This window comes from Scomber scombrus, chromosome 21 (assembly GCF_963691925.1).
Source record: "Scomber scombrus chromosome 21, fScoSco1.1, whole genome shotgun sequence".
Lineage (NCBI taxonomy): Eukaryota > Metazoa > Chordata > Actinopteri > Scombriformes > Scombridae > Scomber > Scomber scombrus.
This window is the reverse complement of record NC_084990.1, coordinates 22,401,296-22,415,373: the sequence shown is the minus strand read 5'-3', so window position 1 is coordinate 22,415,373 and position 14,078 is coordinate 22,401,296. Positions and strand designations below refer to the sequence as shown.

Sequence of the window (14,078 nt, the reverse complement as noted above, 5' to 3'; positions counted from 1 at the left end):
ATTCTATAAGATCATGCAACAGTATCTTCAATCATAATTTCAAGTCATTTCTCTCTATCAAAGCACAACCTAACCATCCTTGAACTTAATTACTTCGTCCTGGTGTAGAACTACATTTCACAGCACCCTGCTTTGAACTAAAGAATTCCTCCACCTTTTTTTTTTTTTTTTTCCCTCTCCCCTCCTCTCTCTGTTTCTGAAGAACAGAGGGACATCGATCTCTTTGGCCTAGAACAGGGGGTATAAAGAGAGTAGGTCATGTTTAATGAATTCCCAGCCTCTCCAGGCATCAACATGCATTCTAGTTATTCTTTTGATGCATTTTTTAAGTCTGTATTTCAGAGCACGCAATTAAAGGTGAACCCCGCTTGAGGGAAAATGCCAGTTTTTGCAGGCCCAATTAAAATTTAGAGGGTGTACCGGAGGGGGAAGAGAATCAAGGTGCATGTGGCTGAGCCATGTGAGTTGTTGTGTGTTGTGTTTGTGTCAAAGAGAGAGAGAGTGAAAAAGTGTGAGCATCGTGCAATGTGAGCATCAAATATTGCAGAGATGTAGCCTTTGTTTTCAGTTATTTAGGGGTTATTGTGTTTAGGAGCCAAGAAGCATAACTTTTTTAATGGATACCTCGATCTTGGCATTTTGGATTGGGTTCAGTTCCCAACCCTAATCTCATTGTTGCATCAAAATATGGCTAAAACGGTTTGTCCTTCAGGCCTCTTGGTGAGGGCGTTAACTGCTGCTGTCTGTAATAATGCCCAAAGATTTATGGCTAAAAACTCTGCTTCTATCTGGCACTGATTCCATCCTCAAGGCTTCGTGATGCATTGTGTGAAAAATGGTGAGTGTGGGATGGACAACAGTGCAACGGATCGTGTTACAGGAATGGACTCAGCAGTACTACGGACATCTTAATACTCTGTCCATCATCAAACCATGGCTGCTGTTCTTTGACAATGAGGAAACTGTTTTAGAGACGCCTTTCAAGCCAAAATGATACTCAAAGGATTAATTTCAGTTGGCGACACATGCCAAGCTTTAATCCAGTCAGGGAACTTTGTTGCCGGCTATTTTTCCCCCCACATGCTTCGCTGCCATAATGCTGAAAAATGACAGTTGGAGTATCTTTCTACTTTGGCTCCTACTTCAACATGTTCTAATAAAGCTATTAATCATCTATTATATATTATTACACATTGTGCACAGGCCATAAATGGTTATGCAGTGAATCCAAAACCGTGATGTGTACAATCCCAGACATTTATCTAAATAAAGAACCAGCCAAACGTTTAGACACACTTTCTTATTTAAATGAATGGGTTGATGCGTTCAAACTTTTGGCTGGCACTTTATGTACATACTTACCGGCTGCCTTTTTATGACACACCTTTTTCTTTTCCTGTTATTTGTCTTCTAACTCTGATAAGTTGGTTTATTTTGTCGTCGTGCCAAAAACTAAATCAAGAACTTTGGTTTTACCTTTCTTGAACTTTACCTCCATGTTCCCGAATGTTTATATGGTCTCACTTTCACTTCATCTCACGTTCTTTCTGTCTCCTTCTCTGCTCTCTTTTTTCTCCGCTCATGTATGTAATGTATTCTTTCTTTCAGACTCTAGACCACTTGAAAAAATGTATTTTTATGCCCTGACTTGGATATACACATATTAATATAATCATAACTTCCTTGGTGGGGAAAGAGGTCATCCAAGGAAATGATAGTATGATGAAAGAAGGCAGCTTATAAGGCCTGCTGAGTGAGAGAGATGAGTCTTCTTATAAAGATTTATCAGACTACTATTGTGCCTTTTTATGGAAATACATGCATGCGATGCTATGTGTTTAATATTCTTCCTGTTATCCACGGGGAAGAAGAAAAATAACCTGTCCTGAAATTCAATACGTGTCCAAAAGGAGGTTTTCAGTGGATATTTTCCTTTCAAACTTACATTGATATTAATTAAATTTGGAGAAAAAAAGTAACAGCTTATGAGAATCATTGCTAACACTACTAAGCTAGGCTAAGTAGCTTCCACTTTGTTCCACTCTCTTCTCTTAAATAAGCTGCGTGCTTGCTGGAAAAGTGAGGAAAGCATTAAAGAAAATAATGATAATATGCATAATAGCTGTAGTATCATTATAGCTTACATCTCCTTAGGCTAAAAGTGTGTTCAGATGTCAGTTCAACTTCACTTAACCTCTTAAATCGCTAACTAAACGTTAACAGTGCTATGTAGGTTAGTTGAAACAGCATCTTGTATCAATGTTTATGTGCTATACACAGAAATGACGTGTTCCAGCTAGTAGTTAAAACAGTTTTACTCCTCATACACATTTGCGTTATTATCCATATAGCTTTTATTTCCTTTCACAAAAAGCAAGGAGTATTCATTTAAACTTTAAATCGGACATTAAGGCCTTCTTTAGCGTGTTAGCAAGCACTCAGACTAGCTATTTCTGGCTTTAGAGAAAAACACGAAGAACAAGATATAGAGGCTCAGGTCATTAAAGGTGCTTTTCTCCTTAATAGTTTAATGCTTTTTCAAATGAGGTGTGACATTTGTTCATTTATCTGCTGCTACTTACAATTCATTTCACTTACTTATCAGACAATGTGCCCTCCTTTCTCTCTCTCTCTCTCTCTCTCTCTGTCCTCTCTCTCTCTCTTTCTCTCTCTCTCTCTCTCTCTCTCTCTGTCTCTCTCTCTCTCTTTCTCTCTCTCTCTCTCTCTCTCTCTGTCTCTCTCTCCTCTCTTTTCTCTCTCTCTCTCTCTCTCTGTCCTCTCTCTCTCTCTCTCTCTCTCTCTCTCTCTGTCCTCTCTCTCTCTCTCTGTCTCTCTGTCCTCTCTCTCTCTCTCTCTCTCTCTCTCTCTCTCTGTCCTCTCTCTCTCTCTCTCTCCTCTCTCTCTCTCTCCTCTCTCTCTCTCTCTCTCTCTCTCTGTCTCTCTCTCTCTATCTCTCTCTCTCTCTCTCTCCTCTCTCTCTCTCTCTCTCTCTCTCTCTCTCTCTCTCTCTCTCTCTCTCTCTCTCTCTCTCTCTCTCTCTCTCTGTCCCAGCGTGATAAACAACTAATTGTTGTGCTACAAACAAAACAACAGCACAGAGACTAGTGCCACTTGCAGCTACAGTCGATGTGATAGAGAGAAGGCCTTTGATAAAGCACACTCCATTAGTGGTAGGCCTGTGGGGCTTATGTCATTACTCTCCTATTCACCGACGCACCGCGGTCGCTCCTGCTGGGGTCAGAGTGCCGGTCAACTCCGCCTGACCTTTTTTTCTCTTCTTCATAACAATGAATGGAGTGTACGTGTGGTGCTGGCGGCAGTGTGTTTTTGTGTGTGTGCGTGTGTGTGTGTGTGATTTAAGAGAAATTATGTTTGTTGCACGGCGAATTAAGTATGATTACAGTACTTTTCATTGGAAACATAACAATAAGTGGGACAAAGTTGTAGTTGCAGAGGTGTTATGTAAAATAAGTCAACATGAATTGACAAATAAATAGAAAATAAATAATAATAAATAACATTTAAAATGACTACAATATGCTGTAACAATTTAAATCTATACTGTAAATACACTACATACCTAATCACATGTGCAAGATACATAAAATTAAATGACTACAATAAATAAAGTATAAAAAATAAATAAATAAATAACATTTGAGCTACCAGTTATACAGGAAGCGTTTGTGTGCTATACATTGAGTCTAAAACAAAGGCCGTAACAGAGTAAGTGGATGATTTATTCATCCTAGTCCAGCCTCGTCCAGGTAGGCAAGGAATGAGTTAAGTCCTTACCTTATACTCTATATACTCTAGTTTGTGTTTAATTTGTAAGAGTGTCAAGCAATTTCTTTTATAAATTAAACGCACGACTGGGCATAAAAAATCTCAATTAATATATAGTGTACTGATTAACTTTAATTATGATCTCAGTGGTTTTTCATATTATGTTTATGCAAATGAAGCAATATAAAAAGTTAGATCTGGTTTCATTTTATTTTTAATCATCAAAATCATTGTCTCATTTGCATTTTTTTATTTAACAGTTGCAATGTATTATTATTATTATTATTATTATTATTATTATTATTATTATTAAGTGCCATCAGCAACACACTGAAGATACTGGGATTTGAATCAGTCGCTTTCTGCTATAATATCAGTCCACAATAACATATATCTATATATATATATATATTAAATAGGCAAAGAAAAACGCTTTAAACTGCACATCAAGGTTGTTTTGAATGTGGTTTATAATCCCTCAAAAGCAGTAAAAGCAACAATAATATCAGTCATGTTTAAGGACATTCTCATGGCCCTGTATCCCACTGTTCCGGATTAAAAAGGCATTGAATCTGGGATTAGTGGAGGAAAGAGTAAAGCCTTCCTCGGACAACAGATGAGGCAGGCGGGGGCTAATGGATCAGGACCCCCTGACTACTTAAACATGCACACACACAAATACACATACTCCTTCACGCAGATTCAGCCGCTCATCTTAAAGCTACTTAACCCCTGCGTATGAGGCGACATTCCAAAAGCAGTTTCTAGGAATTATCCGGTCATAGTAGCAACAAGGTTCAAGGTGATGAGCGTTTCACCCCTGACCTCCTTGGGGCCACTACATGCAGTTTTAACTCAGTGTGTGTGACTCGGAGGAATCCCTGTGCAGCCGGGCCGCATGAGGAAAAGCCTCAGGTTCATGTGATTCGAGGGTCATGTAATGTTAGCTGGAATGTGAGACTCACTCACATGGAAGACTTAGTGGAGTTGACAGCAACAACTCAGTGTAGACTCAACATGTGGCTGGAGCGTTTTTTAGGGAAACTCTTATTTCAGTCAGTATGGCTACATATCTTTGGTGAACGACTTGAGAAACATGTATTTAAGATGAACTCAGTGATCTCTGAAGAGTAAGAAGACACATCAACACAAAGCCTCTGGAGACTCTGGTGAATATTCAGAGCATTGGCAGGGTTTGGGTCTCAGTTTTTGACATGTGCAGAACTCCTGGTGATGGATTTGTCAGTCTTTGTGGCATAAACACAAAGAGCTGCACCTGATAAAAGCAGGAAAATCTTATTCTAACCTCAGCATGCAAAACTCTGACACCTCAAAAAAAGATTCTGATGTTTATCTAAAGGTGCAAAAGGAAGTAATAGTATTGCGATACTACGATATATTTTCTCAGAAATAATCGCGATAAACGATATTATTGTCATTTGAAGGTTATTTTATGCCACTGATATAATGATAATATAATAGCATAATAATGCAAAGGGGGGGGGGGGCGGTGGGGGGGGGGATTGGGGAGTGGGCGCTACTCTTCTGTAAAAACACAGACTGCCATTATGAGTTATTTACCTTTAATTCTTCTGCAGTATCCACTCAGGACGAACACAGTGAGGAATGGAGGACACTACTCACTTAGCCAATGTGACATGAATAGCCTCTTAGTCCATATATAGACATGATGATGTTGATAATAACGTTATTGTAGGAAGAGTTGATCACATACTGACTGATGAATTGTTTGGTTTATAAAATGTCATTAAGTAAATGTAATGTCTCCATATGAGGACGCAGGGTCGCAGGAGGTTAAATGATTCATTCATCATCATTCATACAGTGTTTGCCGATAGATTTCCTGCAGCCAGACAATGTAAATCTGACCGTGTCCTTCTTCCTCTTCTTCTTCCAGAGTGGATCACCCCTCACTCTCCGCACCCCTGAGAGACCGACCTCCACCTCCAGCCACGGCCCCGGGGCCAGCCGATTCGCCTTCCCCCCCTTGCAGAATCTCCAGTCGTTTTCCCCAGCATCTCGCGCAGCTTCCCGCCGAGCCGCACGACACCTCACCTCACGAGTCCGTGGGGGGGTCCAACTCCCTCTCCCCCTTCCCCCCTACCCCACCCCACTCCCCCTTCCCGAGGACTCAGGGACGGGACCCCTGTCATGTTTCACTGACTGACCCCTCCCGACCGGCGAATGACAAGTGTGCATCCGAGGGTGGGGCTTGCCTCAGTCTCTCATGATTGGCTGCTGGATGGAATTAAGGTGAATGGAACACATGCCCAAGGAGCAGGACCCTAGCCCATCAGAGGGAGAAGAGAAACAGTGAGTCTGCCGTTATTATATATCATTTTGATCTGTTATTTCTAGAGCAAATCCCCTCACAGAACCTTGTTTTTGCAATTTGCTTGACTAATGCTTTCATGTTCAGTGTACTGTCTTTAAAAGTAGTAAAAAAAAACATCCAAGATCTGTCTTCCCTGATGTAAACTAAGGGCTCCATATCCCTGAAAAGAAGCAGACATGGGCTTTCTGTTCTGTTGTAGCGTTATGTATTAGGAAGGTTGTCTGAGGACGTGAGGAAGAGAATTTTTCATTGTCAGCCTCCCTTTAATAGTCTAACTCTTACGTATGTTGCTCGCTTGTTTTTACGTCTCCAGACCATTTTTTGGTCCAGACAAGCTAAACAACGACGCAGACTCTTTTCCTCCCCGCCCGCCCCCCCCTTGTCCGAATTGTTTTCCGAGAACTAAGGCCTATAGCTACATCACTACACCGCCCCCCCCCCTCCCCCCTCTCTCTCTTTTCTCCTTCATTTCTTGAGAAGCTGAGCCAGTCGGGCAGACCCATACACAAACAAACACGGCACTGTTTAAGCCCCCTTCTCATTAATGAAAACATAATATTAGTGGAATGGAGCCTCTCTCCTAAAGGAAAGGAAAGGGGCCCTCCGCTTGGAAGAGGCCTCTGGGTAAAAGGAACAGTTATCAGTCAATATCAGTCGGCTTTGGCCTCGAGAAAAGAGTTCAGTTGGTTTAAAAAACACTTTCTCAAGTGTGTCTGGAAGTGTACGTTCGGGTCAGGTAAGTGTCTTTAGTAAAATCATGTTTTCACTTAGTTTAATCTTTAATTGTCATGCTAATACATTTTTTTAAGGGAGTAAACACGGCAAGTATCATTTAGCCACAGGCTTATTTACGTTGCTCGAGGGATTTTAATAGGTTCATTTACATACTACGGTTGAGTTCGTTAATTCATGTTTTTCATGTTAGTTCAGTTGGTGTCAAATGTTGGTATCTTGTAGGACTGAGGGTGAGCTCAAAAAAATCTATGGAAGTGTCTCACATAGAAACTTTGATGCTAACAGGAGCACCGACCAACGAAAAAAGACTAGCAGCTACAGTAGGTAGCATGGCTAGCATCATGCTGTAATTAGCAGTGTTGGGTGTAATCACATTACATTTACCTGTAATGCAGTAATATAACACATTACAGTGTCTGCAGTCAGTAATCACATTACAGTTACTAAACAAAGAAATGTGGCGTTTACTGAGTTTGTTTCTGAAAGACGGAGATTAACGAGCAACACACACGCTTTGTCTGCTTGGTTGGGGTTTGCATACACTCATATTGAGCATCACTGTGGGTCCGTCAATGTTTCACTATTAGCTTTGTGTTAGCATGACAGGTCAGGCAGTTTATACATGATAATTGAAGAACTTATGTAACGCAAGTAAGTACCGATAATAGTGAACGGACGGCCATCAATAGACAGGAAAACTGTAGTGAGCTATCTGGACCAGTGTTAGCCTATATCAGGATGGAAACATGTAGAGTCTCTTCAGCCTGGTCAGTCTACTGTTGACTCCGAGGAGAAACAGGTGGTCTATATATTATTTTGAGGCAGTTATTATTTGTACAACATGGTGTTATGATGGTCGGGACTATCTGTTGATATATTATTTTTACACAACATCACCAGCGTTGCTAAGGAGTGATGCAAAAATAATGTGACTAGTAGTGTTACATTACTTTCCACAGGGAGTAATTAAGTAACGAGTAATGCGTAATACCTTACATTTTTTGAGTAACAGGTGTGTTTACAGTGTTTGTGGTCTGAAAGACGTCACGGCACGGATATAAAGTCACACAGCTGACGGCCTGTTAACTTAGTATGCTAAGCTTATGATCTATCTGTAATAAGAATGTAGGTCTTACTCTGTAACATAGGTGTCATTTTTAAATTATGATGTTATGTGGTTTGCCTGTTTCAACCAATCAGAAAGACATAATTTCAGGTATTTACCACTTTCTACTAGGATGTAAGCATGAAGCAAACATTAGACATATGCACTGACTTTGACTTTCCTTTGTCAGTCTTTGCCACCTCTCTCCCCTACTGCACACATTAAAATTAAATTCACATATTAATATTAGTAATGAGTTATTATCACTATGCAGAAGGACTAGCTGGCTGCCTTGACCACTGCATCATATTCCACACCCTGGCGTCTCCATGTGCCGTATTACAAGCTTGTGTTAAGAAAGTCAATCCGGCCAAGCCCGGGAAGATTCCTCAGCTAACGTGGACACCTGTCAGGGGATTAACAGCTCTGCCGCAGGGGGAAAGAGACAGTTGGCGTAGTCACGGATGTAGAAGTCTGTGCACCGGCCTTTGCCGTTTTATTTGACATGTCCTGTGTGTGAGTATTCTGCATATCTCTGCGTGTGTCCCAACACCTGCACCGAGCGCCGGCTGCAGCGCTTTGCACCTCGGGGATAATTAAGAGGACAAAGGATTAAACTCTGAGGGCGACAGACCGGAGCGATTGCTACTTTAAATGGGTATTAGTGGTGTGTACAGCATGACAGTGGACTCTATTAAACTTCAGCCCCTCCCCGCTTCATATTGTCGCCCTGTTGTTTTGAACTAGTTCGGCTTCTTTGAAGTGATGCTATGGCTACCATCATGCACACAAAGACAAAAAAACACCCAATGGAAAAGAAGATTTTCTCTGTAATTAGATATGTTGTGGGTATGTTTAAATATGAAGGATTCTCTAATAATTAAACCACACAATAGCAAGATTTTTTTGTCAGTTTTTCTCCATAAAGCCACTCATACTTTGTCTTGATGGTTCATTAAGGAGTTAAGTCGTGCTGGCTTTAATTCAAACATGGACGCCGATATGAAGCGTAGCAGCGTTTCTGCTTTCTGCATCACTTCTCCTAACATTGTCTTTAGATGTGTTACAAGTCGATGCGAGGCCGGTTGCCCCATGTTGCATTAACAGCGGCGGAGGCTTGCGCCATAAGTGATGCGCCTGGTTCGCTCTATACAGGAATCTTGTTTTTCTGAAGTATTGCAAGAGGCCTTTTTATATCTTCTATCTTAAGAGCCTCCAGTCAAATATGTATGAAAGGAGATCACACTTAGTTGTTGGTCCATTTCTTTTTTTTTTTTTTTTACTCCTCTGGCAACAATCCAATTGGCACTATAGAGGTAAACTTAAAAGTATGATATGAATGATTTACTTAGAAAAATCCGATGTAAAAGGTGAACTAGATGTAGCATTTGCACATAAGTAGGTTAAAGTTTTGCTCAGTTGTAAACAGCATGAGGTGAGTGATAATAAGTATGTCACTCTGCAGTATCTGTGTCAAAGAAACACTCTCAAACCTCTCGGTGCATCCAAGAGGGACGTAAATCAATCCAATGTTGAGAAATAAGGTCAAAGATATCTACGATAAAAATAAATAAACATCTTGACACACTTGGATAAAATGTGATGATTTCCCAAGCTGCATACTGTACTGTTTTTTCTTTTACCATCTGTCACCTAATCAGACCTCTGTGTGTTTTCTTCCTCGCTGCCGGTAATGTCTACCGCAGCCAGGGTGTCTCTGTGTGTCTCAGGTTATCCCCCCCCCCCCCCCCCTTCCCCCTGGCATGCTGTGGTATAGTTGGCCTATGGTGCCACTAAAAACGTAAACAAGATTGAGCTTTTCCTTCCACCCCCCGCCCCACCCTGAACATGAGGATGTCCTGTCATGTGCGGGTTAAGGACATTGTTATTTGCTCTATTTGCTCTCCTGCTATGGATTTTTACGACTCCTTACTTCAGCCAGTCCTTTGTCTGTTGGATTTGAATATTAAGGGAGGCTTTGAAAGTCAGTGAATGCCATCAGCTTGAATAGAGTAATTTGATATATATACCAGTATTTCTCTTAAAAGATGACAGTGTTTGTTTTGTTAAGTTCTTCATTATGTGGGTATGTCCATATGTTTAAGGTATACATAAACCTATAGCATGAACATGAATACCTACACTTATAATGCAATTATTGGTGCTTTTATCAATAGATAATGTCAGATTTGCAAGGTATTCCTAATATAAATATATATATTTTTATGTTTTTTGTAGAAGGAGCTGTTTCTGGAGGTTTTTTTTTATACATTTTGATCCTTTAACCTCTGATTCCCTCTGACTAAGACCTCTAAAACCTCACTAAACATTCAATCTACCCTGATTAAAAATGTTTAAACCAAAATTCAGCTTTCAGTTTCCACTTACATTAGAGAGAGACATAGCCATTAGCACCAGAAGTGCACTTGTGTGTGTGTGTGTGTGTGTGTGTGTGTGTGTGTGTGTGTGAGAGAGAGAGAGTTAGTGAGTCAGCCAGCGTACACCTCTGCTAATCAGAGTAATTGACCGAAACGCCGTCAATCCCAAGTCAATTATTTCTCCCTTGGATTTGTACAACAAAAGTTCCCCTGCAGGAATCTCAGCAGCTCTTTCATTAGCCGTGACATTTTCAGACCAATATTTAACGACGGAAAATTGTTTTGTTTTAAGGTAAAGAATTAAGAAACGGACTGACTGCTAATTGGAAGAAGAAAAGAACAAGGGAAAAGTGGTCAAACGTGTTTTAATGCAGCATTATTGCCAAAGGATCTGAGTCATACATTGGAGCCGTTGTGTGTGTGTGTGTGTGTGTGTGGATTATACTACTGATGTCGCACCGCTGTGTAAATTATAAAAATACTTTTGTTTACTCACGTGAGCCAAGAAGAGAAACTACAACAGTTAGACGTTCAAGATCATTAAGCTGCATACATTGGATTTGTTCGCTTAGATTTTGGTTAGATTTTGTAAGATTAAAAGCAACACCTGGATGTCACATTGTGCAAAATATGATGCAATATATTTAATTCATCAAATCAGTTTGTTTCTTTTTTACTTCACCAATATCAAAACAAGCTGCTCAATCTCAATTTAGAGGATTAAAAGGAAAGGTCTGGTTTGACTGTTTATAAAGCATAAGGTATAAATTATCATCATCCAATTCTGTGTTACACCTTTTTAACCAACTTCATTCCAACTCATTACCACAGGCTTAAATGCATATTTTTTGGGAAATTATGGTCAATAGGCCTCATTTAAATGAAATTATACCACATTTTTTGAGTTGGCGCCTGTCAAAATTGACCCAAGAACAAAAGGAGGGTTCCTTTTTAGTTTTAATTTTATTTTGCATGATTAAAAAAGGTAATTATTTCCTACATTTTCCCTTTTTAAAACACTTTTTTTTTTTTTTATAATTACGTTTTTATTATATAGAGATGTGTTTTTAATTTCACTATTAGCTCAACAGTTTCATTTGATTATTGTTGGAGGTATTTTGGGAAAGTTTAACATTTAATTTATAGATGCAAAGTACAATCAAGATAAATTAAATATAGACATTAAGTCTACAGTACAGTACATTTTAAAGCTATTATAGTCACAGATGTATTGTGCTGTATATATTTGAGCATTGGGCTCCATGTTTATTGTTGGTTGTGGGTTAATGTACACTTGTTTATTTGGACAGAGGGAGTGCTATATATCCTTATAGCTTAGCCTGTAATTTAGACAGTGGCGGGACACACGAGGGAACAAAGTGTCCATTAGCGCTGGATGTATGGGACGGGATAGACCCAGCTGTAGGCCTGCAGCATGCGTGCTGAACAATAGGCCACTGTGGCACTCTAAACATAGGACAGGGGGCCTCATTCAGATGCTGTTATGGATATAATTCTCCGGACTATTCTGAGTGACTTTGTATTGTTCTGTCTGTTTGAGGAGCATGAGCTTCACAGCAGGTGCTCCTCAGTCCGCCCCCCTCCAACCCCCCAATTTCTGATTTAAAGGCTCATTTTTCTCTCTTTCCTCTGGTGGTTTCTAGCTGTGCAGAAATAGTTTTGAAATATCTTCTTGAGGTGAATGGAATTACATGTGTAGCACTCACAGTAATGCAAAATGACATTTAAGAAAATTCAGCAGAGACACGTCTCTACTGATGTGTCTCCTGCAACTGGATAATCCACACAACTCGCTGTCGACTGGCTTCAGCGGGACTATTTCTTCCAGAGTAACCAGACGTTGTTTCTTTAAAGAGATCCAGCATGGGATTTGTTGACAGAGACACACTAGAATATTAAGCGTGCCAATTTAAGAGGATCATCTGTGAGGACATGTGGTTCTCTGTCAGCGCTGTTGACTCCTGCTTCGCTACGCTCCTTGATATCTCTTGCGGTCGTGCGTGCCGCTGTAGCCTTAATGAAACCCCCGCGCTGCGTCCCCGTCTTAAAATAGCAGAGCCTCATGGGAGTGCTCAGTTACCTGGCAGCTCGGCAATTACCTGTTAGGCGCTCTCCACAGTTACTGTCAAAGTCACAGGTGGAGAAACTGGCTTTTCTCCAATCAGGGTAGACTGGGTGGTACTAGCAACGAGGAAGAGGGAGGGAGAGGCACAGTGTATTTGAGTGGGTCAGCAAGCTAAACATAGTATAACTGGTAGAGACATTCAGGGTGAGAAACACAGATAGAGACAGACACTAACTCTCTGCGTGAGAGGGCTGTGTGACAGCTACTGAGCTACATCTGCAACTTCAACTAGCACTGCTCCTCCTCCTCCTCCTCCTCCTGCACCATGCATATTTTACAGTCCCACTGCGTCATCAGGTCAGTACTGTAAGTCTCATATCATCTTTTTTGGCTCGTGCTGCTGATACTTTTGGTCAGCGCTTGTTTTTGGGAAGCCGTGCGGGCCGTCGGTTGCGCAACATGTGTATATCCTGCACGGAGATTGCACCATTGGAATCAAATCTTACAAATCAAATGTAGTTTTATAATCTGAGTGTATGTGTGAGAGCATGTGTGTGGGTGTGGGTGTGTGTGTGTGTGTGTGTGTGTGTGTGTGCTGGAGCAGTGAGTACAGTATGTGCAGGTTTCTGTGGGGTTGGCTCAGGTTGCTGAGAGGCACAGTGTGCGGGATCGTACATATTTAGAGCTGTGTTGCAATCCTGTCAAGAGTTGGAAATTGAAAAACTCTCTGTGGTATGTGCAGCACACGGCAGCGTGCCTCAACCTGCGAAGACTCACACTCTATTTAAAAAATATAAAAGAATTGATTATGCATGATGTTTTCATCCATGAACCAGGCGTACTTCACTCATTCACTCGCTGTGTTTTTACATCCAGACACCCAAATCAACCATCATGTCAGACAAGAAGCTAATTATTGTTTATGGTGTAACCTCCTGCAGTAAATATGCACGGAAAGGTGAACTCTACACCATAATTGTGTATGTTGTGTTGTTCTGCGGTGATGTTTTCTCTTGAGTTTTCCATTTTTGTTTGTTTTTTATGGCCACATGAAGCTCTGTTTTTTCTCTTATTCTTCCACCGAGAGCAGCGAAAAAGCATTTCTGAGACACGGCCAAGAATGCTAAGCTCGGAGCGCCCTGGTAGCCGAATGTTTACAGCACATGCCACATAACCCGCAACGTCGCCTGGTTGGAGTCATCTCTCTTCACTTGGTTTCCATCTGATTATCTACTATCAGCTGTCCAGTAAAAGCAAAAAGAAATGCCTGAAATGTTTCAAAAAAGAAGAGAGTGCTTTGCTCATTTTAGGCTGTGAGGGTTGTAATTTTTCATTAGCTCTATTTTGGGATTGATCATCTCCTAATAAAGGGGTTAGAGGCAGAGCTAGGATCATTTTATTATCATATCATTACCGTGCCAACGCTCTGGCTCGAAGACAGCTCAGATGAGGTGAAATAAAACACTCAACATGTGGCGAGCTGTGAAATCGTACCTGTTGTTTTGAATGTAAGCTCCCAGTGGAGTACACACAGAGTCGCCATCAGAGTGACAGGGACCTGAATCAGGAGTATCTGCTTTTCATCCAGTTTGCTGATGTTTCCATCTTTAACAACATGCAGCAACACTGGGG

At 40.8% G+C, this 14,078-nt stretch overlaps 2 protein-coding genes across 2 annotated transcripts in view; one reads left to right on the top strand and one right to left on the bottom strand.

Annotated features, from left to right (window-relative positions):
* nbr1a (NBR1 autophagy cargo receptor a) overlaps positions 1-14,078 on the bottom strand; it is a 504,698-nt gene that overhangs the window by 128,950 nt on the left and 361,670 nt on the right. The window lies entirely within an intron of this gene.
* thrab (thyroid hormone receptor alpha b) overlaps positions 1-14,078 on the top strand; it is a 140,131-nt gene that overhangs the window by 99,518 nt on the left and 26,535 nt on the right. The window contains exon 4 of the mRNA XM_062442041.1: positions 5,705-6,120. Coding sequence (XP_062298025.1) covers positions 6,065-6,120 — 56 coding nt within the window. The 5' untranslated portion in view covers positions 5,705-6,064. The remainder of the gene's footprint in view (positions 1-5,704; positions 6,121-14,078) is intronic.